This window comes from Vulpes lagopus, chromosome 5 (assembly GCF_018345385.1).
Source record: "Vulpes lagopus strain Blue_001 chromosome 5, ASM1834538v1, whole genome shotgun sequence".
In the NCBI taxonomy this organism is placed as follows: Eukaryota; Metazoa; Chordata; class Mammalia; order Carnivora; family Canidae; genus Vulpes; species Vulpes lagopus.
The window spans coordinates 76,285,320-76,310,260 of record NC_054828.1 but is presented as its reverse complement, the minus strand read 5'-3'; the positions used below and the strand labels follow the sequence as shown (position 1 = coordinate 76,310,260).

The 24,941-nt window shown below is 39.0% G+C and overlaps 1 protein-coding gene across 4 annotated transcripts in view; it reads left to right on the top strand.

The window, feature by feature from the left end:
* CHD1L (chromodomain helicase DNA binding protein 1 like) overlaps positions 1–24,642 on the top strand; it is an 82,678-nt gene extending 58,036 nt beyond the window's left edge. For 3 of the 4 annotated variants that reach the window (XM_041756073.1, XM_041756072.1, XM_041756071.1), the window contains 11 exons: positions 27–141; positions 662–815; positions 2,869–3,034; positions 6,802–6,950; positions 7,957–8,120; positions 8,677–8,882; positions 9,935–10,033; positions 20,003–20,073; positions 22,258–22,372; positions 23,335–23,443; positions 24,331–24,642. In XM_041756073.1, coding sequence (XP_041612007.1) covers positions 27–141; positions 662–815; positions 2,869–3,034; positions 6,802–6,950; positions 7,957–8,120; positions 8,677–8,882; positions 9,935–10,033; positions 20,003–20,073; positions 22,258–22,372; positions 23,335–23,443; positions 24,331–24,406 — 1,424 coding nt within the window. In that variant the 3' untranslated portion in view covers positions 24,407–24,642. The remainder of the gene's footprint in view (positions 1–26; positions 142–661; positions 816–2,868; positions 3,035–6,801; positions 6,951–7,956; positions 8,121–8,676; positions 8,883–9,934; positions 10,034–20,002; positions 20,074–22,257; positions 22,373–23,334; positions 23,444–24,330) is intronic. The other variant, XM_041756074.1, reaches the window with a different exon arrangement.
* Positions 24,643–24,941: the final 299 nt, after the last annotated feature.

Here is a 24,941-nt window from a genome sequence, read left to right as displayed (position 1 = left end):
TCACGTTCGTTTTGCATTGTTTTCAGGAGGAGTTGGCATGAACTTAACGGCTGCAGATACCGTTATTTTTGTCGACAGTGATTTCAATCCTCAGAATGACTTGCAGGCAGCAGCCAGGGCTCATCGGATTGGCCAGAACAAGTGAGAGATTGCAACACCAGCCTTATTCTACATCCTGGGCTCCTCAGCAGTTCTGGCGTGGGAAGGAAATGAAGAAGCTAGTCCTGTGACTACCAGACTTGGCTTCACTAAAAGCACAAACACTGAAAAGACTAGAAGGAACCCTTAGAAGTTATTTAATTCCTTTTTCTTGAGTTAAGATCTAATTTAGTTTAAAAATGAAGTTATAGAATTGTGGAGTTATGCTAAAAAGATGAATCTTATCCTTTGACCAGAGGACAATTGAGATCTACCAGAGGTTTTCTTCTTCTGTTCCCATCAGAAACCCATTTATGGTCCTCTCCTCATCCCTTCCTTGAATCCCTTGGAAAGCTTTTGTCAGGCCAGATCTCTCTAACAAATGCTCAGGCCCACATAGTACAGTCTCCCCTCAGTTGTACTCTGGATGTGGTATTTTGGGTTGTTTCCTTTTAGGGATATCAACCTTGTGCTCACCCGTGTAGACCCTCACAGCAGATTCCTCTCCTTTGACTCCATACAGGTCTGTTAAAGTTATTCGGCTGATTGGCCGAGACACTGTGGAGGAAATAGTCTGTAGGAAAGCAGCCTCCAAACTGCAGCTTACCAATGCAATCATAGAGGGAGGCCATTTTACTCTGGGGGCCCAGAAACCTGCAGCCGATGCAGACCTCCAGGTATAATACATTGTGTCCCCCTTAAGAATGTGTCATGTTGTCAGTACTTTGTTGTCGGTGAGAAAGTAAACACAAAGAACTAGCATTAACAACCAACTCTCCCCAGCCATACATTTGTTCCCTGGCCAAACATATCTGCCATGGTATCTACTGCATGCAGGTAAGGAGCTAAAAATGAACATGATATATTAAGCAGAATATGGAATAACAAGGATGGGCTTTAGATCCCCCTCACTTGGATTCAGATCCACACCTGGTCAATTAGTGGCTGTGTAGCTTTGAGCAGATACCTTAAAACCTCTCAGGTGTACTCTGCTTCTCAAAAAATGAGAATACTGGAAGTTACCTCAGAGGATTGTTTAAAAAAATTAGATAAATGAAAGAACTAAGCATAATAAATGATTATGGATCCCATACCTCATCTTTTTTTTTAAGATTTTATTTATTTACTCATAGACATACAGAGAGAGAGAGGCAGAGACACAGACAGAGGGAGAAGCAGGCTCCATGCAGGGAGCCTGATGCGGGACTCGATCCTGGGTCTCCAGGATCACACCCCAGGCTGCAGGCGGCGCCAAACCGCTGCGCCACCGGGGCCGCCCCCATACCTCATCTTAACCCTAGACCGTTTGATCACTAATCTTCATAGAGGAGGGAAAATGAGAATTCAAAATTATGCTTTAGGAAAAATGGATGAACGAATAGAGCTAATTACTTGAAGTAGGGAATACTGGGTAGGAAACAAACAATGACTTGAAGATTTTCTCTTCTGGAAGAAGGCTTTGAGTTATTCTATAGTAACCCCTGCGTTAAAATTAGAACTCATAATATATCTTAAGTTCTTCCATTTTGTCCCGGGGATCAAATATCTAAAATAGTCAGAAGCACTTCAGACAATACTTAGTGTACAATAAGCATTCAATAAATGTTCACATCTGCCTTTCTCTAGGGTAATGAACCTGCTTCCTTCTTTCAGGACTTGAAAATCTTATACCTCTTAGATTTAATAAGCCACAACCACGTCTTTTATTATTGGATTATTTTAAAACAACAGACTGCTTTCATTTGAAACAAGGGCATTGGGTTGTCACCTTTTTTTTTGGCAACCAAAGAGATAACTAGTATAGTCTGGATGGACTAAGTGAGAAAGCAGATGTTAGAGCCAGAATGTAACCTTCTGGTATCCTTGAGCTGGGCAAGAAGTCTGACAGAACTCTCAAACAGCTGGTGTTGGGAACAGTTTATGTTCCCACCATGTTTGGCTCACAAATACTAGGCCATCTAGAGATAACTAACCCAGTCTAAAAGGATAAGATAGGAACTAGAAGCCAAGATATGAGTCTACCTTGATTTGGAATCTCAAAGAGTTAGTGCTTTAAGAAGTTGCAAATCTGGAAGTAGGAAGCTAAAGCCAGGGAAATTATTTGAACTGTTTGAGTGATTCCTATGTCCCCAGGTAGTAGGCTAAGGGTACATTTGAGATAAGGGAAGAGAAGCAGGATAGTACAGTGCCAGGGGAATATCCAAGAAGATTAGAATTGAGAAATGGCCTTCAGGTCTGGTGGCTGTCAGTTGTTAACTTGCCTTTGTAAAGGTGTTTCCATAGAGCGCTGTGGTAGGAACCCAGGTTACCAAAGGAAATAAGTCAGTTAATAGTAGAGGGAAAGTACCCAGTATAGCCGTCTTCTTCCAAGTTTATCTATGGGAGAGAAGCTAACTGAGTCTCTGATGCGGCTGCTAGAAGTGCCCATGAAAAAGATTCTGAGAAGTGCTATAGTTAATGCAGGATGTTACTATTCTTTAGGAAAAAAATTGACTAATTTTTCTTGTTGTTATGGAGAATTGTCAAAGTCAGCATCACTGATTTATCACCTCTCTGCTTGGCAACCATCCACCTACTAAATAGCCTTGTCAGTATCATCATGGGGAGAGAAGAATGGCTGACCAACAGAGAAGGAATTTGCCTTGTGTCATTAAGCTACATAACAAATCACTGACATCCAATACTTGGTTCATGAGAACTAACTGGACTTTTTCGTTTTCTCCATTCAAGTTGAGTGAGATACTCAAATTCGGTTTGGATAAACTGCTATCGTCTCAGGGGAGCACCATGGATGAAATAGACCTGGAGAGAATCCTGGGAGAAACAAAAAATGGCCAATGGATCTCTGATGCCTTGGCAACAACAGAAGGAGGAGTCAGGGAGCAGGAGGAAGGCAGTAAGTTGGGGGTAAGGGTAGAGCGAATGGCACAGCCACCTGAGTTAGACTTGAGTGAGATTGGTCCCCATAGAAAGTCCTGGATAGTGCTCCCTGGGGCATCTTTTCCTACCCAGCCCTATTCTCATCTTAGGCACGCTGTTTTAAAATTCTTGGTCTAAGAATTCTTCTTAGACTGGAAATTCTCAATTTGTAGCTGAACTTTGAACTCACTCAATGATATTAACACTTGTAGTAGTATCTCAAAGATTCTAATTTGTACTATTTCTGCCTTGGTTGCAAGTATCTTCTCCTTTATTCATAAATCCCACTGTCCTTAGTATGGCACCCTCCACATAGTGATTGCTTTTCTGAACAGTAGAATGATTTGGTTTTTTTACATTGTTGTTAACACTGGTTGAACATTTATTCTGTACTTGATCAGAAGTGTGTACTGCATCATGTGTTCTATATCTGTTTTTTCATTTTACCTTCACCATACCCCCTTAAGGTGTAGGTGCCACTAATTTTTTTTTAAGTGATATAATACAGTTAACCATGAAATGATTTTATCTTTTCTGAATTTGGTCAACATTTGTTCTTTTTTGTCCATTTTAGCTCTGGGTACGTGAATTTCTGACTTGAGGTGTTTTTTCACATAGTAGTTTTTGTAAGGATGTTCCTTGCTATCTTCTACTTATATTTATCTTGCACCAGTGGCAGCAGTGATTCAGTGTGGACTGGGTGAGGTTTGAGAGTCTTACTCTAGACTTTTTAATTCAAGAGTATCTTATTCCACAGATATGCAGACATGTAGTTTCTTTACTAGATGATGCCTCCTTTTTTGGTAGGGGATGGGGTAGGCATGACTTCTAGTTTTGTGATTCTCTTGTTTCTCTAGAATTCCCAATTTCCATCACTTGCTTACCTTTTTTGCCATAAAACTGGCAATTTCAATCACTTCCTTCCCTTTTTTTTGCCACAGAACTGCCTCTTTCTCCTCCAGAAGCAGTGCCTTCCCAGATTGCTGGCTGCATGCACTTTCTGGTCCCTTCATTTCAATTCCTTAGTAGCCCATGTTCTGATCTACTGAGTCTGAGATGTTTTGCCCTTATCATTTTCCCATGTAGGGTGTGGCACTATTTTTGGGGTCTGCATCCAACACTGCTAGTCTCTACCTCACTTTGTACTCTGGTGTGGGCTTAGGAGCTGGCTCTGTTGGCACTTGGATGTTTATTTCTCTATTTACCTCCAAATGGAAGTTTATAATGTTCTCTAACTCCTAGTTTTATAGTAGACATGGATTAGGGGTGGTTTCATAGGGTATATGGAGAGATTGGAATTTACTAGGCAGCTAGTATTATTCTATAGGACACAGATCTTGGACTCTTCTCATATTTTGCTTTTAAATTTCTTAATATTAGTATCCCATCTTTACTCTTTGAGTACTCTTTCTTAGTTTTAATCTCATCCCGTTTTCATAATGTCCTCTCTTGAGACATTCAATATAACTTTTATTTTTATTTTTTTTAAGATTTTATTTATTTGAGAGAGAGCAAAAGAGAGCGGAGCACAAGTGGGATAGGGAGCTGAGGGAGAAACAGACCCCCAGCTGAGCAGGGAGCCTGATGCTGGGTTCTGTCCCTGGATTTCAGGATCATGACCTGAGTCAAGTACAGATGCTTAACTGACTGAATTGACTGAGCCACCCAGGCGCCCCACTTTTTTTTTTTATTAAATATTTTATTTACTTATTTGAGAGAGAGAGTAAGCAGCAGGTGGTGCTTTTCAGAGCTCTAAAAGGGGCAGTGCAGTTGGGTGGCTCAGTTGGTTAAAGCATTTGCCTTTGGCTCAGGTCATGATCCCGGGTCCTGGGATTGAGTCCCGCATCGGGCTCCTTACTCAGTGGGAAGTCTCCTTCTCCCTCTGCCAGTCCCCTTGCTTGTGCTTTCTCATTGCTTCAGCCACTTTTTATATTTTCCAAGAGTTATTGAACTTTCCATCCACTATTGTCTCATATCTTTTCAAAATCCCTTTACTGCCATTTAGGGGTTTTAGGTCTCTAAATGGATCCATGTGACTGTGTTTTGAAGTTATACTTGGATTACATGAAATACTGAAGCTTGCACCTATTTCTGCACTCATCTGGATTAATTTCAGCTTATTTTCCTAATGTTACTAGGACAAAATAAAATTTTGCTGTTTTCCAGAAATATTTTATTCCTTAGTCAGTGCAGCTGCCAGAAAAGATTTCCTACTTGTATTAAAATTTGGAATCTTGTCTTTGATCAGTGAGTACATGTTCATTCTGTGGTAGATGGTTCTCCTAGCAGGACATAGATGAAGGTCTAGGCCTATGGTCTCCAGCCTCCTCTTGGCTGCAGAATGAGAACAGGGAGTATGATTAAAAATAATATAAATGAATATGAAAGACATTAGTTAAAGCAATTCCAATTAAAAACAAATAAAAAAATAGGATTGCTTTATCTGGAATGGCAGGGTTTTTTAAAAAGCATGTTTATAAGTTGAGAATTACATGCAGTATGAAGCTACATATGTTGATCATATTTGACACTTCCCAGCTCTTTTTTTTTTTCCACTTGTTGATAGAGCACCTCATTGAAAGCCCCCTGCTGATTTAATTAGCAAATGCCAATTAGAATTACAGCTGGTTGGATTTGGGTATAAGTGTGAAGCAATTGATCTCTTGAGAATGAAATGTTTTGCTTTCATACTCTCCAAAGAAAACATACTTAAAGCTGATTTCATAATGCTGTGAAAATACATTCTTTGGTAATATGTGCTATTAAATATGCTTCACTTTAGAATCATTATCTCACCTCTCTGTGGTTGCTGATCTTGGCTTGTCATGACTTCTCCTTATCGGTGATTCATGATCTTGGCACATCACCCAACCTTTCGGCCTCTGTGTCCTCATCTGTAAAATGGTGCTGTTAATGTAGCTTTACTCTTTTAAGTAGTTGAAAAATCAAATGTGATAATAGATGTGAAAGTGTTCTGATAGCATAAAATACTGTCAAGATTATACTATTTCATTATTGTTACTACTATAATTAGTATTTGCTGGCCTGTTCACTCTCCATTCTTCTATAAACAACAGTAAGGCACTGAAAAGAGCATGCTGGCTTTTGAGTCAAAATCTTGCCTTCTTCATTTATTAGCGGTAAGAACCAGGGAGTCCCTTAATCCTTGTCTGAGCCTCATTTCTCCCTTTCTTCAGCAGAGTTACTTATACCAGGATTGTGGGGAGGCTCATAAAGTTACTTCATGAAATCTGAAATGAATAAAAGGGATTATTTTTGTGATTCTCCATTTTCTCACTGATTTCCCACTTGTTCCTTTTATATTATAGAAAAGAGGGGAAAGAGTTAAGTATTAAGTATGTGCAGAATAAAAAAATTATGTTCTTGGTTATCTTTTATTAAGTGATCTTATTATCAGTGAGACCTATGCTGAAGAGTGGTGTGGAATTAGTGATGAGTGTGATCCCAGGATTCAACAGGGAGGAGGTATCCAGCAGAGACTTGTAGACCAACTAGAGATAGACCAGAGGGCATTAGCCATGTCCTCTCCTTTAAATAGTAAATGTGTGAGATCCCTACCTGTCACTGTTAGTGGGATCCAAAATCAGTACCTTCATCACAAGCTAGTCTTAGCCCATTGAGAATACAGGCTGTTCTCTTATTTGCCCTGGTTATTGCTTTGAATAGAATTAATCAATTTTTCTCTAGTATCTGACATTTCTCTTTTGTGTTTTATGTTCTTAGAAAACCATATGTACTTATTTGAAGGTAAAGATTATTCCAAGGAGCCTAGTAAAGAAGACAGAAAATCATTTGAACAACTGGTGAACCTTCAAAAGACCTTTTTGGAGAAAACTACTCAAGAGGGCCGGTTACTCCGAAATAAAGGCAATGTAAGGACTACTCATATAAAAGAATAAATTCTCCCAAATTCACACCCTACGAGAATAAAAAATGATAATGGGAGTAATTTATTGAGAAATAAGTATGTAAATATTTGTTGAAATATAATTTACTCTCGTATAGAACCTATGTAAAAGTTACCATAAATAACATTAACAAGAAGAGTGTATTTTACCATTTAATGCAGGTGAAAGCAGCCCTGTCCATCTTAGCCATCCCAGAAGAGATCACCAAAATGCTTCCAATAATTTATCCCTATGCCACTAAGAGAGGGTAACAGTCATGAACAATATATGTAATGTCCTTGGTATTTGGCACTTAGTATGTGCTCATTAAATGCTAGCTATTATAAAGATAAATCGTGATGTTGAAATAATGTTTGAGAAAGAATTATATAATACATTGTAGGAGGATTTCCTTTAAAAATAGTTAAATCCGGGCACCTGTGTGGCTCAGTTGGTTAAGCATCTACCTTTGGCTCAGTTCATGATCCCAGGATCCTGGGATTGAGCCCCGCATCTGGCTCCATGTTCAGCAGAGAGTCTGCTTCTTCCCCTCCTTCTGCCCCCTACCCCTACCCCCTGCTCATGCTCTGTCTCTTGCTCTCAAATAAATAAAATCTTATAAAAAAATAAAAATGATTAAACCTAAAATGGCCTCTTGTAGGGTATGCTTTTTATAAAAAAAAAAAAGGTTACTTTTCTGAAGTACCTGATTCCTATTGAAATTAATCAAATGATGTACTGCTATAACAACTATGTGCTTTGGTTAAGTTTAGAGGACTATCCTGGTCACAGGGCCAATGAGATGTGTAATGTGAACAGTAAATCGAAGTGTCTTGCCACCACTTCCCACCATACAAGGGGGTATGGAGATGCAGTTTTGTGAAATATTAAGCGTGTTGCTGTCTACACAGAATGTGTTCTAGGAGATGAATGGAACTCATGAAGGGATATGCAGCCTCCAACTTCCCAGTTATAGATCTTGTTCTTCCAGGTTCTCCTCCCAGGCCTTTCAGAGGAATCTACCAAAAGGAAACGGATTTTGAGCCCAGAGGAACTGGAGGATAGAAGGAAGAAGAGACAAGAAGCAGCAGCTAAGAGAAAGAGACTAATGGAGGAGAAAAAGAGGAAAAAGGAAAAGGTGGAACATGAGAAAAAGTATGTATTATTCGATGATATTATAAAAAAGCTGGTGAGGGTCATGTTTTAAGGATACACTTAATCTGCAGTTGAACACTTTAAAATTGCAGTAAATTTTTATAAAACTGGTAGCTCCTTCTGATAATAGAATATTTTTTTTAAAGATTGGACTTTAACCCTAACAATGTCCTTTTGCAAAATGTCCTGAGTGCCTAAGGTAGAAAGACTCTTTCAGTTGAAGTGAGAAGATGTTAAGATTTTATTGTAGCTGTCTGACAAAGAGTAGTTCACTTGAAAGTACCTTAATCTTGTTCTTAAAAACAGGGACATCTAAAAAAAAAAAAAAAAAGGGACATCTGGTGGCTGCTCTTTATTGAAGTGTAGTCAGGAGGCAACTAGGCTAGTCAGTAAGACTTCTTGTTGATTTACAAATGAGCAGAATACTGCAATCAGGGTGACTGTCTAATTGCATTTCCCCTGGGCACTTGGTGTTTGTGAATAGCAGGATGGAGTATGCTCTGAGGGAAATTGTGATAGACCAGGTTAATTTCCTTTTCTCTCTGGCCTGTTGAAGGATGGTGTGGTGGGAATCCAACAATTACCAGTCCTTCTGCCTGCCTTCTGAGGAGAGCGAACCAGAGGATCTAGAGGACCAGGAAGATGAGAGTTCTGCCCAGCTGGATTATGAAGATCCAGATTCAACTGCCATCAAGTATGTTAGAGGTGATGTCACCCACCCACAGGCTGGGGCAGAGGATGCTGTCATCGTGCACTGCGTAGGTAGGAGAAGTCGTACCGGCCCAGGATGGGTGCCTTGTTCTTTATGGTGCTAAGAACTGGGGAGGAGGAGGCTGAAGCCTGACCAAGGGGTGATTATGGTGCCTGACGAAGGGGTGATTATTGGTCCAGTGCAGTCCTGTGGTCAAAAGGGGGCACGTTTTAGAATCCAGCAACATAGATTTGACTCTTGGTGCTCTCCTTTAACTGGTTGCATAGCCTAATCTCCTGGGCCTCAGGTTTCTTTAATGGTACAGTTGGATAATTTCCTGTTCTCTGCACAAGGTGTTTAATTAAGAAGGGGGGAGAGACATCTTTTGAGAAAAAGTAAAACTCCAAGCATGTTCCCCCCACTTCTGTGATCTTTGCACTTTTTACTTCCTCTGCCTGGACTCTCTTTCCACAGAGAGCCACAATAAGTATTATTTAAATGTCTGCATCTCCGATCTCCCCTAAGTGCCTCACATAAAACAGACCCCACCCCCATGCTTCTGTTATTCTCTACCCTTTTTCCTACCTTATTTTGCTTTATTACATGTATCACCACCTGATATATTATGTATGTGTTTGTGTATATTATTGTCTCATTGCACTGGAAAATAAACTTCATGGGAGCAGGATTTTTTTTAATCCACTGTTGTAACACTAGTTTTTAGAACAGTGTCTGACACATAATACATGCTAACAAATATTTGTAGGATGATTGAATGACTGTAAATAGAAGGTACTAACCAGCTATGTTAGTAGCAGCTCAAATAAGTCATTTAACATTTTTTCTTCCTTACCTGTAAAATGGGAGTTGTATGCTATTGTATTACCAATGCTTTAGTTGTTGTTATGTTACAACTGCTTTCCATCTTTCCCATTATGATAGCCAGGTGTATTCCATAAAACCTAAACATATTTGAGAAGTCTAACCCGTGGTATTCCTGGGAGGCCACATAGGTGTTTCTTCCCTTTGAAAAACCATTCTCCTACAAATCTCGTTGGCATACTTTTTTGTGTTTTTGAATTGTGAACTGGAATTTGGATGTTTTTTGTTTGTTTTCTATCAGATGATTCTGGTCGCTGGGGCAGAGGTGGTTTGTTCACAGCTTTGGAAACACGGTCTGCTGAGCCAAGAAGAATATATGAGCTAGCTGGGAAAATGAAAGGTAAGAATCAAAGCAGAGAAAAGGGGTAGGAATGGAATAAACGAAGAGAGAGCACAGGATAGGTATCACATGGGTTATGAAACATTAAAGAGTTAAGAGAGCTAGTTTGGAGTCTCATTAGCTAGTTTTAGCATCATTAAACTAGTTTTGTGACTTTGAGGCAGTCTCTTACTCTCCCTGTGCCTGTTTTCTCATTTGTAATTTGTGAATAGTACTTATTCTACCTACGTCATGGGACTATAATGAGGAGAGTGGATATACAGGTGTTTTGATAATGTCAATCCCTGTGTGCGTGTTCAAGTATTGGCATGAAGAGCATTTCATTGTTTACCTCCACTATGACCAACTCACCCCATCTACCTAAGGGAATATTTCCAAAAAATGTCAGAGACCTGTAGGAGAGAAATCAGACCCACCATGAAAGTGCTAACAAGAGGTCGGGTTGAATGTTGAAGAGGAAGAGGTTGTCTTATGAGGTTAGTATAGGCTGAGATACAGCACTTCTTAGAGACAGAAGTAAAGATGTTTGGGGCCAGAGGAACTTGGAAGTCTCCTTTGGCATGGAGAAGGAGAAAGGGTACCTTCTTTTATGTGGAGAAATCACAAAGTAGCAAAAGGAGTAAAATTACTATTGTCATTATTTCCTGGGGACTTGAGAGGCCAAGGGAGTTTGTTCAATAGAGAAGAGCCCTTCAGATTCCTCAGATTGGTTTTCCCTAATTCTTCTGCCTAGTTCTCTAGGGTAGAAAGGGATGTAAGGACCTAGAAGGAATACTCTTTCTACTAAAATAGCTCACTGACAGAAGATTTAATAGGTTAAAATAACTGAGATCTAGATATTGATTGGGCAATGGGAAAGCAGAGAATTCAGGACAGATCAGAGCTAAGACATCAAGACCGAGGAAAGCTTGTTTGGATCCTTGTCTGAAACTGTGAAGGAAGCAGGATGGGAAAATGAGAGGGCAGAGAACAAAGCATGGAAAAAACCTCCACTTAAGAGAAGCAACAAGAAGAGGAGACAGAAGGAATTGTCAACTAAGAGAATCTTGAGAATGAAAGAGGAGAGGATGTCAGGAAGGTCTGCATTGTCAGGCACCAAATGAGGGTGAGAACTGAGAAAAGGCCATTGGATTTGCATGACCTTGGAGAGGAGACTGTGAAGATTAAACCTACATTGCAGAGTTAAGGTGTAAGTGTCAATGACAAAACAGGGTTGAGAGGGTACGTTCTTTTTCTGAAGAACTGAATTAGGGTAGATGAAAATGTGGGCTAGAATTACCAGGGAGTGCTTTGTGAAGATAGTGAAAGTAATCTTGGGCCTGGAAAGATAGGTTGAATTTAAGTGGGTGGAGAGAAATGGAAAAAGATCCCTGACTATGTCTCATACTTTTTGATATTCCCACAACTCCTGTCATTCCCAGTACAGGGTATTGATTGACCCAGGCAGTTACATGGTGAATGTGTTTAGGGAATGGTGTGTAGGCCAGGCAGGCCAGAGGAGGGGGTTGAGGCTGACGAAGAGAGGAGAATTTGATTTTTTTTAAAAGGTTTTATTTATATACTCATGAGAGATATAGGTAGAGGGAGAAGCAAGCTCCCTGTGGAGAGCCCAATGTGGGACTTGATCCCAGGACCCTTGGATCACAACCTGAGCCAAAGGCAGACACTCAACCACTGAGCCACCAAGCACCCTGAGAGTTTGATTTTAAAGAGAAGGATTTGGACCACATTATAGAAGGTTGCATATGGCTTTTTCAGGGAGATGCCATTCTAAGCAGGATCTTATCTAGTGGGTAATGGTTAGTCATTTAGGAGATACTTGGCCTAACAGAGCCAGTAGACTCTTTAGAATGACTTAAAAGATTGGGGTTCAAACCGAAGTACATAAAGCCATAGAATTATTTTAGCACATTTTTCTAGAGCATTAATTTGATTTGATTTGGATGAGTTAGGAAAATGTACAGATAGATACAGATATAGTAGAGTACAATGTTTGAGTGCTTAAAAACAAAGCTAAGACTTCTGAAGAAATTTAAAGTTCATAATGCTCTTCCCTTCACATCCCCAGATGTCTCTAGTTTGCATTCACTCTCCAATGCCTGCAGGAGTACTCTGTAGGTAATATGTAGGGGACATTGAATTGGGAGATCATAAAAATTCGGAAATGAAGAAGATGACATAAGCAATGTTCCTCCTTTTATTCCCTCTTTTAATCGATAAATTAGACATCCATACACAAACAAAAACATATTGGTAGGTCTTTGGGGACCTAGCACCTTACTCCAAAGGAGCTGCCACCCAGAAGAGACAGACAAATCTTCCTACAGGCTGTGGAAACAGCACAGTTGCCTAGACCCCTCCTGCCCATGTCAGGCAAAAATCAGATGAGTGCTGATGGGGTAGGGGTGGGGGGTTACTCATGGAGGAGACAGAACTTGCAGAAATCCAGCCTTCCTGTAGGAAGATTCCAGCATACCACTGGAGAAGGAAAAAACGAAAGAAAGATAGGAATTGGTTGCAGTGGAGGTGGTAAGAGAAACTCTCCTGCTGCCTTTCCCCCAAGGAAACACTGAATGGACTAATGTATTTAGTAGAGGTGATCTCCCCTATGAAGGGAAAGGAAAGTGGTTAGTAAGCTCCTGCTGTCCCAGTTAGATGGAACACAGCTGAAGAAACCCATTTTTCTCTACAAGCACCCAGAGTACTAAGGTGGGAGCTCTGTGACTGGGAGGAGGCAGATCAGAATTTCGAATGGCATCAGAGGGATTGTGTACAACAGGAAGCTCACCCACAAGTCTCTGGGAATGCTACACTCAGGCATTTCCTTCCTGGGTTTACAGGCTCCCCCAAAACACCTAGGCTAAACCCTTTCTTCCTGACTCTGCTGCCAGCTCTTTGTGCAGGCTCCCAAATGTGTCTGTGAGACAAGCTCTGGTGGACAGGGAGCACACCCAGAATAGGCCATGGTCATTGGTCAAAGAATAAAACCTCAAACCTTCTAGAATGCTTCTTCTAGAATGCTATTTCCAATAGCCAACCTGGTGAATTGTAATAACAAGAGCTGACACAAAGACTTAAAAATTTGGTCCCAAGAGAGCAAGAAGGGTGGAGCAGGTATACCTCACGCACAAGGAATAACTTAGATAGTAACAATACTACAGAAGATAAAACTACCTGCTGAAAGTAGTGAGCACAGAGTTAAGGAGGTATATGCTACTTCAAATGCAAAAGCAGCAGTGCATAACATGAGAAATGTGAAAAATCAAGGAAATTTGGCATCACAGAAACAAAATGACAGTTCTCCAGCAACCAAGCTCAAAGGCACAGAATATTGCAGTCTAACTGATAAAGAATTCAGAAAAGCAGTTATGAATAAACTCAAAGACTTACAAGAAAACTCAAAGGCAACTCATTGAAATCAGAAATAAACCATATGAACAAAATGAGTTCTGTTCCGAAGAGATTGAGACTGTAAAACAGAACCAGACAAATTCTGGAGCTGAAGAATTTGATGAATGGGATGAAGAATACAATAGAGAGCAGCTGTAGCAGGGCAGACCAGATGGAAGAAAGAATACATGACTTATAGGATAGGAATTTTGAAATAACACAGAAGAGATGAAAGAATAGAGATTAAAAAAGAGCAAGGAAAGTACATGAGCTATGGGATTGGATCAAAAAGACAACTATCAGAGTAAGAGAAATATCAGAATAAGCAGTCTTCCATAAAGGGAAGAGAGGGACTTGAGGGCAGATTTTTTTTTTTTTGTTTGATTTTGTAGAGATTTTATTTACTTATTCATGAGAAACAGAGAGAGAGAGAGAGAGAGGCATAGACAGGCAGAGAGAAAAGCAGGCTCCCCATGGGGAGCCTGATGTAGAACTTGATCCCAGAATCCTGGGATCACTACCTGAGCCAAGGGCAGATGCTCAACCACTGAGCCACCCAGGCGCCCCTCAGGGGCAGAGTTTATTTAAAGAAATGATAGCTGAGAACTTTCCAAAACTGAGGAAAGACTTGGACATATAAGTCCACAAAGCTAATAAGTCATCCCATTATCTCAATGCAGAAAGATCTTCTCCAAGACACATTATAATGAAACTGAAAAATCAGTGATAGAGAATCTTAAATGAAGCTGGGAGGGTGAGTAGGGGGGAGAAGAACATAACCTACAAAGGACCCTCATTAGGCTATCAGCAGATTTCTCAGCAGAAACTACAGGCCAGAAGGGAGTGGAATGACATTCAGTGCCAAAGATAAAGACCACCAACCAAGTCTCTGGCCAAGTTATCTTGCAGATAAGATATCCTAGACAAAAGCTCAGGGAGTTCACCACCACTAGAATTGCTCTACAAGATGCTGAAAGGAGTTCTTCAAGCTGAAATGAAAAATACTAATCCATAGCATGAAAACATGGAAGTACACAATACATTAGTCAAAATGAAAAATAGATGGAGTTAGGTAACTGTAATCTATATTAGGATGATGTATAAAGGTTAAAGGAAAAGAGCAGTAAAAAGTACCATGGGTACTATAAATTGTTAATATGCAACATAAAAAGAGGTAAAAAAGGATAAAAGGAGAGCCTTAATAGGCGATTGAATATAAGTTACTATCAGATAAGATGGCCTGTTTTATCTGTAAGATGTTTTATGGTAACAACATAGCAAAAACCTAGAGCAGATCCATAAGAGACAAAGGGGAAATAGACTATACCACCACAGAAAATAACCAGTGTATGAAGGTAGGCAGAAACAGAGGGGAAAAAGAAAAAATGGAAATACAGAGCCACTAGAAAACAGCAAATACTGTGGCATTAGTAAGGACTTCTATAAATTAACTACTCTAAATGTGAGTAGATTGAATTCATCAAGCAAAAGGCACAGAGTGGCTGATGGAAAAAAGCTAACAAAAAACAGGACACAGCTATCTGCTGCCTACAAGAGATCAATTTGAGCCTTAAAAACACAAAGTGAAGGGATGGAGAAAGATAACTCCATGTGAGTAGGAACCAAAGAAAGTGGGAATAGCTATCCTTGTATCAGACAAAGTAGACTTTAAAACAAAATGGTAACAAGAGACAAGTAAGGTATGATGATGAAGGGATTAATCCATCAAGAAGATGTAACAGTAGTATATATGCACCTAACATCAGAGCATCTAAATATATTAAATATTAACAACTATGAAGGAAGACAACTATGAAGGAAGAAATAGACAACAAACAATAGGACTTTTTTTTTTAAAAGATTTTATTTATTGATTCATGAGAGACACAGAAAGAGAGAGGCAGAGACATAAGCAGAGGGAGAAGCAGGCTCCTTGCAGGGAGCTTGATGTCAGACTCAATCCTGGCACTCCAAGATCACACCCTGAGCCGAAGGCAGATGCTTAACTGCTAAGCCACCCAGGCGTCCCAATAGGAGACTTTAATATATCACTTTCAGCAATGCACAGATTATCCAGAGTAAAGCATCAAGGAAATGATAGATTTGTACCAAATATTACATCAAACTGACTTAATAGACATCTATAGAAAATTTCATCCAATGGCAACAGAATACACATTTTTCTCAAGTATACATGGAACATTTTTAAGAATGCATCATATGATAGAGCAAGAACAAATCATAGCAAAATAGGACTGAAATCATACCAAGTATCTTTTCCAACCACAATGGTATGAAACTAGAGATCTTTAATGAGGAAAGTTAGAATATCTACCAATATATGGAAACTAAATAGCACACTCCTGAACAACCATTGAGTTGAAGAAATCAAAAGGCAAACCAAAGAATATCTCAAAGCAAATGGAAACACAGCATACCAAGCACTGATGGATGCTTCAAAAGCACTTCTGGTAGGGAAGTTAATAGCAATAAATGCATATTAAATGATATTTCAAATAACCCACGTTTATACCTCAAGAAACTAGAAAAAGAAGAACAAATTAAGTCCAAAGTTAGCAAAAGGAAGGAAATAAAGATCAGATCTGACATAAATAAAATTAGAGACCAGAAAATCAATAGAAAAGATCAGTGACTCTGAGAGCTTTTTTTGTTGTGTTTTGTTTTGTTTTGTTTGTAGTTTTATGGTTTTATTAACACAAATTAGAAGATGAAATCGACAGACTTTTAGCAAGACCCATTAAAAAGAAAACTCAAAATCAGAAATGAAAGAGGAGAAATTATAGCTGACACTGCAGAAAAACGTTTAAGATCATAAGTCACTATTATGAACAATTTTATACCTACAAATTAGATAATCTAGAAGAAATGGATAAATTTCATAGACACACAACCTACTAAGACTGAAGCAGAAAGAGATATAAAGTCTGAGCAGACTGATAATGAGTGAGGAGATTGACTCAGGTTTTAAAGTGCCAGATGCCTTCATGGATGAATTCTACCAAACATTTTAAGAATTATTGCCAACCCTTCTCAAACTCTTCCCAAAAAATTGAAGAGGAAGGAACACTTCCAGACTGTTCTGTGAGGCCAGTATTACCCTGATACCAAAGCCAAGTAAGAACAGTATAGGGAAAGAACACTATAGACCAATATCCTGAAGAATATTGTTGCAAAAATTCTCAAAAAAAAAAATACTAGCAAACCATATTTAAGAACTCATTAAAAGGATTTACACACCATAACTAAGTGGGATTTCTCACTGGGATGCAGGGATAGTTCATCATATGCAAATCAAATGTGATACAGTACATTAGTGGAATGAAAGGCAAAAATCACTGAACCTCTCAATAGATGCAGTAAAAGCATTTGACAAAGTACTACATCCTTTCATGATGGAAATCCTCAATAGAATATAAGAAGAACATACATCAGCATAATAAAAGCCATATATGTTATCCACAGTTAACATTGTATTCAACAGAGAAAAATCAAAAGCTTTTCCTCTAAATCAGGAATAAGACAGAGGTGCCTGCCTCTTCTCTCCATTCTTATTTAACATAATACCAGCAGTCCTAGCTACAACAATCAAGCAAGACGACTTCTTAAAAAAACATCCAAATCAGAAAAGAAAAATTAAAATTGTCATGGTTTGCAGATGATGTGATCTTATATATTAAAAGTCCCAAATTCCCAATATGTTGGATTTAATCAGTTGGAAAAAGAACTAGTGGATGTAATCAGTCAATTCAGTAAAGTGGCAGGATTGAACATCAATACACACACATACAAAGAAAGAAAGAAAGAAAGAAAGAAAGAAAGAAAGAAAACACACAGAAATCAGTTCCTTCTCTGTGTACTAACAATGAAACATCTGAAAAAGAAATAAGGAAAACTATCCACTCACGGTAACGTTAGACACAATAAAATACCAAAGAATAAATTTAACCAAGGAAGTAAAAGATCTAGATAATGAAAAATACAAGACTTTGCTTAAAGAATTTGAAGAAGATACAAACAATTGAAAGATATTTCACGATCAGAAGAGATAGTATCATTAAAATGCTCATTTTACCCAAAGTCATCTCTGGATTTAATACATTTCCTATCAAAATTCCAGTGGCATTTTTGACAGCAATAGAATAAATACTAAAATTTGAATGAAACCACAAAAGACCTTGAATAGCCAAAGCAGTCATTAGAAAGAACAAAGCAAGTGGCATCACACTTCCCGATTTCAAACTATACTACAAATATGGTACCAAAATAAAAATGGACACATAGACCAACAGAACAGAATACAGACACCAGAGTTAAACCTCTACATACATTGCCAGCTAATATTTGATAAAGGAGCCAAGAACATCCAATAGGGAAAATAGTCTTTTCAGCAAATGATGCTGAGAAACCTGGATTACCACCTGCAGGAAAATGAAATTGGACCCTTACCTTATTCCACTCACAAAAATTACCTCAAAATAGATCAGAGACTTAAACATAAGAACTGATACCATGAAACTCCTAGAAGAAAACTTAGGGAAGAAGCTCTTTGAAATTGGCCCTGGCAGTAATTTTTGGGGGAAGACACCAAAAGAACAACAGCAACAACAAAAACCTAACAAAATGGAAAGGCAACCTACAGAAAGAGAATATTTGAAAACCACACCACACATCGGGTAAAGGGTTACTATTCAAATTTTATAAAGAACTCCCAACAACTCAACAGAAAACAAAACAAAAAAACCAATCTGATTAAAAAGTGAACAGAGGAACTGAATAGATATTTTTCCAGAAAAAGTGCAGATGGCCAACTGGGACATGAAAAGATGTTCAACATCAGTAATCATCAGGGAAATGCAAATCAAAACTACAATGAAATATCATCTCACACCTGTCAATCTGTCATCAAGAAGACAAGAGATAATAAGTATTGATGAGGATATGGAGAAAAGGAAACCATCATTCAGGATCTGTGGGAATGCAAACTGGTGCATTGTGGAAAACAGTATAGAGATTCCTTTAAAAATTACAGTTAGAGCTATCCTATGATCCAGTAATCTTACTTTTGAGTATTTATTCAAAGGAAGAGAAAAAACAGGTTATCTAAGAGATAACTGCACTCCAATGTTGATTTCTGCATTATTCACAATAGTCAAGGTATGGAAACAACTTGGGTGCCTGACAACAAAAATGGAAGAAGATATGGATACACACACACACGTTCCTTACATGTGGAATCTAAAACAAAACAAAACAAACAACAAAAAACAAACCAGAATGAAATGGTAGTTACCTGAGGCTGGGGTTGGTGGAAATGGTAGAGATGATGTTTAAGGGTACATTCTTGTACTTAGTAGATAAGTAAGTCCTAGCGTTCTAATACACAGTGCAGGGACTACAGACAGCAGAACTTTATTGCAAACCTTAAAATTGCTAAGAGTCTAGGTCTTAATTGTTCCTACCACTAGGAGTGACAATTATCGGATGTGATTGAAATACTACCTAATGCTACAATGGCAATTGTACTGCAGCATAACTGCATAAAATCAGTATGTTGTACACCTTAAACTTACACTATATGTCAGTTACAATGAAAAAAATACGCAATAACAAGTATTATGGCAATTGTACTGCAGCATAATAAAATCAGTATGTTGTACACCTTAAACTTACACAATGTTATATGTCAGTTACCTCTCAAAAAAAAAAAATACAGTAACAAGTATTATGAGGATGTGGAGAAATTAGAACACTTGCACTGATGGTAGGAATGTAAAATGATGCAACCGCTATAGAAAACGGTCTGGTGTTTCCTGAAAAAAATCAAGAATAAAATTACCATATGATTCAGCAGTCCCTCTTATAAGAACTGCAGGCAGAGACTCAAACAGATATTTGTACACACATGTTGCGTTATTACACACAATGGCCTAAAGGTGGAAGCAACCTAAGTGTCTAGTGGATGAATAGATAAACAGTGCGGTATATATTCATACAGCCTTGGAAACGAGGAAACTGACACATGCAACAACGTGGATGAATCCTGGGGACATTATGCCAAGTAAAATAAGCCAGTCACAAAAGAACAAGTATTATGTGATTTCACATAGGTGAAGTAACTACAGTATTCTGATTCAGAGGTAGAAAGAGTGGTGGTTGCAGGGGAGATGGGGAGATGATGTTTACTGAATATAGAGTGTCAGTTTGGCATGGTGAAGAGCACTGTGGAGATGGATAGCATAGCAGCATGAAGGTACTTGACACTATTGCACTGTGTGCTTAAAAATGGTTAAGATGGTAAATTTTATGTTAGGTGTATTTTACCAGAATAAAACATTTTAAAAAATGTTTTTGAGCAAAAACAACCCTCAGGAATAGATCATATGATCCACTGTGATTATAAGGCAGTGACTGAAGTTAAGAGAATGAGAAAAGGTGAGATTGCAACCTGATTGACCGGAAAAGGAAAGGAGTCAGGGGCATTCACAAGAGCCCCTTGTCAGGGGTTTCGTTCTGGAGTGAACCTCACATTCTGTCTGTTGCTCTTTTACTTTACCTCAGACTTGAATTTGGGAGGTGTCCTTTTATTTCCTGTTGATGATAAAGAGTCAAGAAACAAAGGACAAGATCTGGTAAGTAAAAAAAAGTCTCTTATCAAAACTAAATTTTGGCTTACATCATCTCCTTGAAACTTCTGTTCATGTGGGCCTGTCGGTGTAGTAGTCGCAGGGGCTACTCTAACAAAACACCCCAAGACTGTACTTTCAGGGATCATTTCTATAGTTTGTTATAAAACACTACCAACTAGGTGGCTTAGAAAACAAATTAATTTCTTTAGTTCTGGAAGCTTCTGGTCCAAGATTAAGGTGCCAGCAGGGCTAGTTTCCTCTGTTGTCTCTCTCCTTGGCTTAGGGGTGGTCGCCTGCTGTCTGTGTCTTCACCTGGTCTTTCCTCTCTGTGCAATCCCTGGTGTCTCAATGTATATATCCTTGGTGTCTCAGTGTATATCCATATTTCTTTCTGTAAGCACAGCAGTTAGACTGGATTAGGCATCACCCTAGGGGCCTCATTTTAGCTTACTTGCTTTCTTTGAGGGCCCGATCTCCACATACAGTCACTTCTAAAGTAGTGAGGCTTAGGGCTTCAACATACGAATTTGAGAGGACACAATTCAACCCATAACAAGCAGGTTGGGCCTCACACTCCACCACACTCTCTCCATCTCCCTTGCTTTTGTCTATCATAGTTGTTACAACACTGTCCCCTAACTTGGCTTGTTCCCTGCGCTGACCTAAAGCAGTCTCCTCCTGAAGAGTGTGGACTCATTTTGTCATTTTATCCTTAATACCTCACACAGTACCAGCTCATGGGAAATGCTCAGGAAACATTGAATAAGAAAACATGACTCAAAACTCCAAGCGTGGGATCCCTGGGTGGCGCAGCGGTTTGGCGCCTGCCTTTGGCCCAGGGCGCGATCCTGGAGACCCGGGATCGAATCCCACGTCGGGCTCCCGGTGCATAGAGCCTGCTTCTCCCTCTGCCTATGTCTCTGCCTCTCTCTCTCTCTCTCTCTTTCTCTGTGTGACTATCATAAATTAAAAAAAAAAAAAAAAATTAAAAAAAAAACTCCAAGCATTTCCTCATTTATTATGTGAAAAATTGTGTAAAAGATTGTTTAGTAGCTAGCCATAAGCAGAGGGGAGGAGCCGATCTGTATTTCCTTTACCTGTATTAAAATTCTCTTTTGAGGCACCTGGGTGACTCAGTTGGTTAAGCATTTAGCTTGATTTTGGCTCAAGTGATGATCTCAGGGTCCTGAGATTGAGCCCTGCAACAGGACTCTGTGCTGAGCGTGGAGCCTGCTTGCGATTCTTTTTCCCTCTCCCTCTGCCCCTCCCCCTGCTCACCCTTTTTTTCTTCAAAAAAAAAAAAAAAAAAAAGATTTCACCTTTTCCATCTTAAGCGTCTCTTACTTTACCAGTCCTCTTATAATTCCTCTAAGATGTTTTACTAACCACACTTAACCTGGCTTTCTCAAGGGCCTGAATTCGTATTCAATTATTTTTTTATTTTTTTTTCTTCGTATTCAATTTAAAGCCAAATCTTACTGAGAAAAATTTAGAAACCAGGCTGAAAGGGACATATATATATATCTTGAGTTTGGTGACTTGTGTGTTTGACAACAAAGTGGCTTCTGCCTATTCAGTCATTTTTTTTTCAGTCATTTCTAAAATGCTAAAAAAAAAAAAAAAAAAAAAAAGAACAACCTAGTGGTTATGGCATAAATGCTCAAGTGACTCAAAACTATTTACAACCGGTTGTAATAGGATGGTAGAGATGTCAGTCCCAGACATTCTCTTGACACTTTCTCCAGTCTCCCCCACTTAGGACAGGTGGGAATTACTTGAACAGAGATGGAATGAGGGTTGGGAGCTGACTTGAGCATCCGCCATAGGGCTGGATACAGGAAACTGTAAAGTCCTTTCTGCTCCTAAGACTGAAAAATTCTTTCTCTACTGTTGAGAGTACTTCGGAAAGACAGCATATTTTGAACACTGGTTTTAGCATATCTTAAAAAGAAATGCATGTGTATAAAGTTACTACAAAATAAAACGATGATGGAAAATTAAGTCATGAATCTGGTAGGACATGGTTTTTGAGGGCAGAGCATTCAAAGATGATGGAGACAAAAAAAAAAAAAAAACAAAGACAATGGAGACAAAGCCCCCCCCCCCCCCCCCCCCATGGGCAGGTCACTTTGTTAACAGTGCAGCCTTCTCATGTCATAGTCAACCATGTGTTGGTTGTCCTCCTAGTTGGCCTTGATTGTGGCTCAGCACCGTGATCGCTCCAATGTCCTGTCTGGCATTAAGATGGCAGCCCTAGAAGAGGGCCTGAAGAAGATCTATTTAGCAGCAAAGAAAAAGAAAGGTAAGCTTTTCATCTGTGCTCAGGAGTAGATGCGTTTCCATTTCCAGGCATGTGATAGGATTTTTAAAGGGAGGTGAGAAATGTTAAAACCTCATTCTATATGTATGATAAAAGTAAGCCCCCATATAAGAGACCACACAAGTAACCACCACATCATCTTAGCCTCTTTTCCTTTCCAGGTCACTTTTGTATTATCTCTGTGGACCATCTCCCTGCACTGGGTAGTTGTATCATGATTTTAAAGATGAGGAAGCAGAAGACCAGAGATGTAGTAATCTGGTTAGATGTAATTGAGGAATGCTGTTTATCCTATCCCATCCCCTCTTGGATAGCCACACACTGTCCACATTACCAGATAGTTTTCTGCCAAAAGTCCATCCCCTCTTGGATAGCCACACACTGTCCACATTACCAGATAGTTTTCTGCCAAAAGTCAGAGTGAAGTTTTATTTCCATTGTGTCTCAGAGTTTGTTGAACTGATTGACTTGTTAAAAAATCTGTTTATTATGGGGCACCTGCGTGGGTCAATCCATTAGTGTCCGACTCTTGATTTCAGCTCAGGTCATGATCTCAGGGTTATGAGATTGAGCCCTGAGTCCGGCTCCACACTGAGCATGGATCCTGCTTAAGATTCTCCCTCTCCCCCTCCCCCTCTTAAAAATCTTTTTATCTCCAACATTGATCATATTCTATGTTCATTGTACCTTCTTACTTCCAGAGCCTGTAAGTCTTTTGTGTTTAATAGAATTACTTAATTTTTCATACTATGGTCCCACCCCAGAATATTTTTTTGATATTGTAATTGTATGCTTTGTGTGGGATGCATACCATGATTATATACATTCTGTCTGTTGGAAACCACAAAGTGACTGAAAGTATAGTTGTCTCTTATATATATTTATACTGAATCAAGTTTTTGACAAATGACAACATCATGATCTATTTTTTCCCTCTTTAATAGCAAGTGTTCATCTTCCACGCATTGGACATGCCACAAAAGCTTTTAACTGGTATGGTACTGAACGACTTATTCGGAAACACTTGGCTGCAAAAGGCATCCCAACTTACATGTATCCTTTTGTGATCTTATTAATGTGCTCTCTCAGCTCAGAGAAAATATCTTGCATTTTCTGGTATCACTAATCAAGGCCTGGGCTGCTTCTGCCACATTTTTTACTCTGTCCCCCACCAATGAAACAAAAACTTAAGAAGTACTTTATAACTGGTACATATCCAGGGAGATAAATACACCCAAGCATTTCTGGGTGCCAGCAAGTAGATTAAAAGGTGTATGAAGGGAGGGGTTCACTGAATAATTGTCATTTGATAAAATTGAATCTTTTCACATCAGGTCTCTAGAGATGCTTGAGGCCTGTAGCAAGGCCTAATTCTAAGAATTTCACTCTGTTTAATTGAATGAACAAACAAATGAGTAAACTATTTTATTTTTGAACCTATTCAGCGTATTCTTAGGATGCATTTTGAAATGCTTATTGACTATTAGGATATAATTTAGTACTACCAGACTAGTATTTTCTTTGAATGTTCTCTTTGCTGTATCAGTTAGCATTATTTAAACTATTACATTGAGTCTTAAAAAAAGATAATCACCAGAAGCTGAACTGACCCCTAAGAGTTATAATCATACAGAAACTTCATCTTTTTACTTATTAATTCAGTGTTGTTTTTCAGGACACTTAAATCACCATAAAAACAGCAGAAAAGTCACATGTAATATGCTTGTACAATTCAAACACTATCAGAAGAGTTTTAATAATGAGATAACAGCAGTAATGAGTACTAACAGTATTGAAGAATTTATGAGATGGTGAAAGGGAATTAAGTCATGCTACTTCCAGAGTGATTATTTCTATGATTACTAAATTAGAGAACTATCAGTTTTAGTAAAGTTGATTTTAAAGTCGTGAAATAGAACTTCCTTGACTCTCCTTATCAGATATTACTTTCCTAGAAGCAGGGTGGCTGTTCTTCATCCACAGTCCTCCTCTTCCCCAAGACAGCTGATGCCTTAGCAGTTAATATTTCCCCAGAGCTACTGAATTAGAGGGTTTCAAAAAGGAGTCCAGATCTGGTGGGCCTCTGAGATACTGTGTTTTCTGAATTCTCATTTTGTTCTTTAGGATGTGTTACTCTGATTCAGTATCAGTAATACAAGGATGCACACCTTAATTGGGAAAGTCCTCTGGCAGTTTGCCAGGGCTCCAGTTTTCATAGCTTATTTGCATAATAATAAATTTTCTTTCTCTAATGGTTTCATTGCTTGCTTTCTCCTCAATCCAGTTTTCTTCCCCTCCATCAGACTAATTTCTTTACAGAGGGTTGGGTGTGTAGATTAAGGAGAAATGAAACAGGTTGCTCTGGAGAAGGAAGCACCTTCCTTTTATGCCTTGGGACAAATGATAGGACTCTGAGGGGCAGACCCTGACAAGTGAGATTCCTGATCTAGATGAGTGGAGCCTCTCCTGCCCTTCTTTTCACAGTGCTCAGCATCAAGATCTAGAAGGCAGAATATTGGCCTAGAGGCCTGTCTAATGTGACAGGATCACC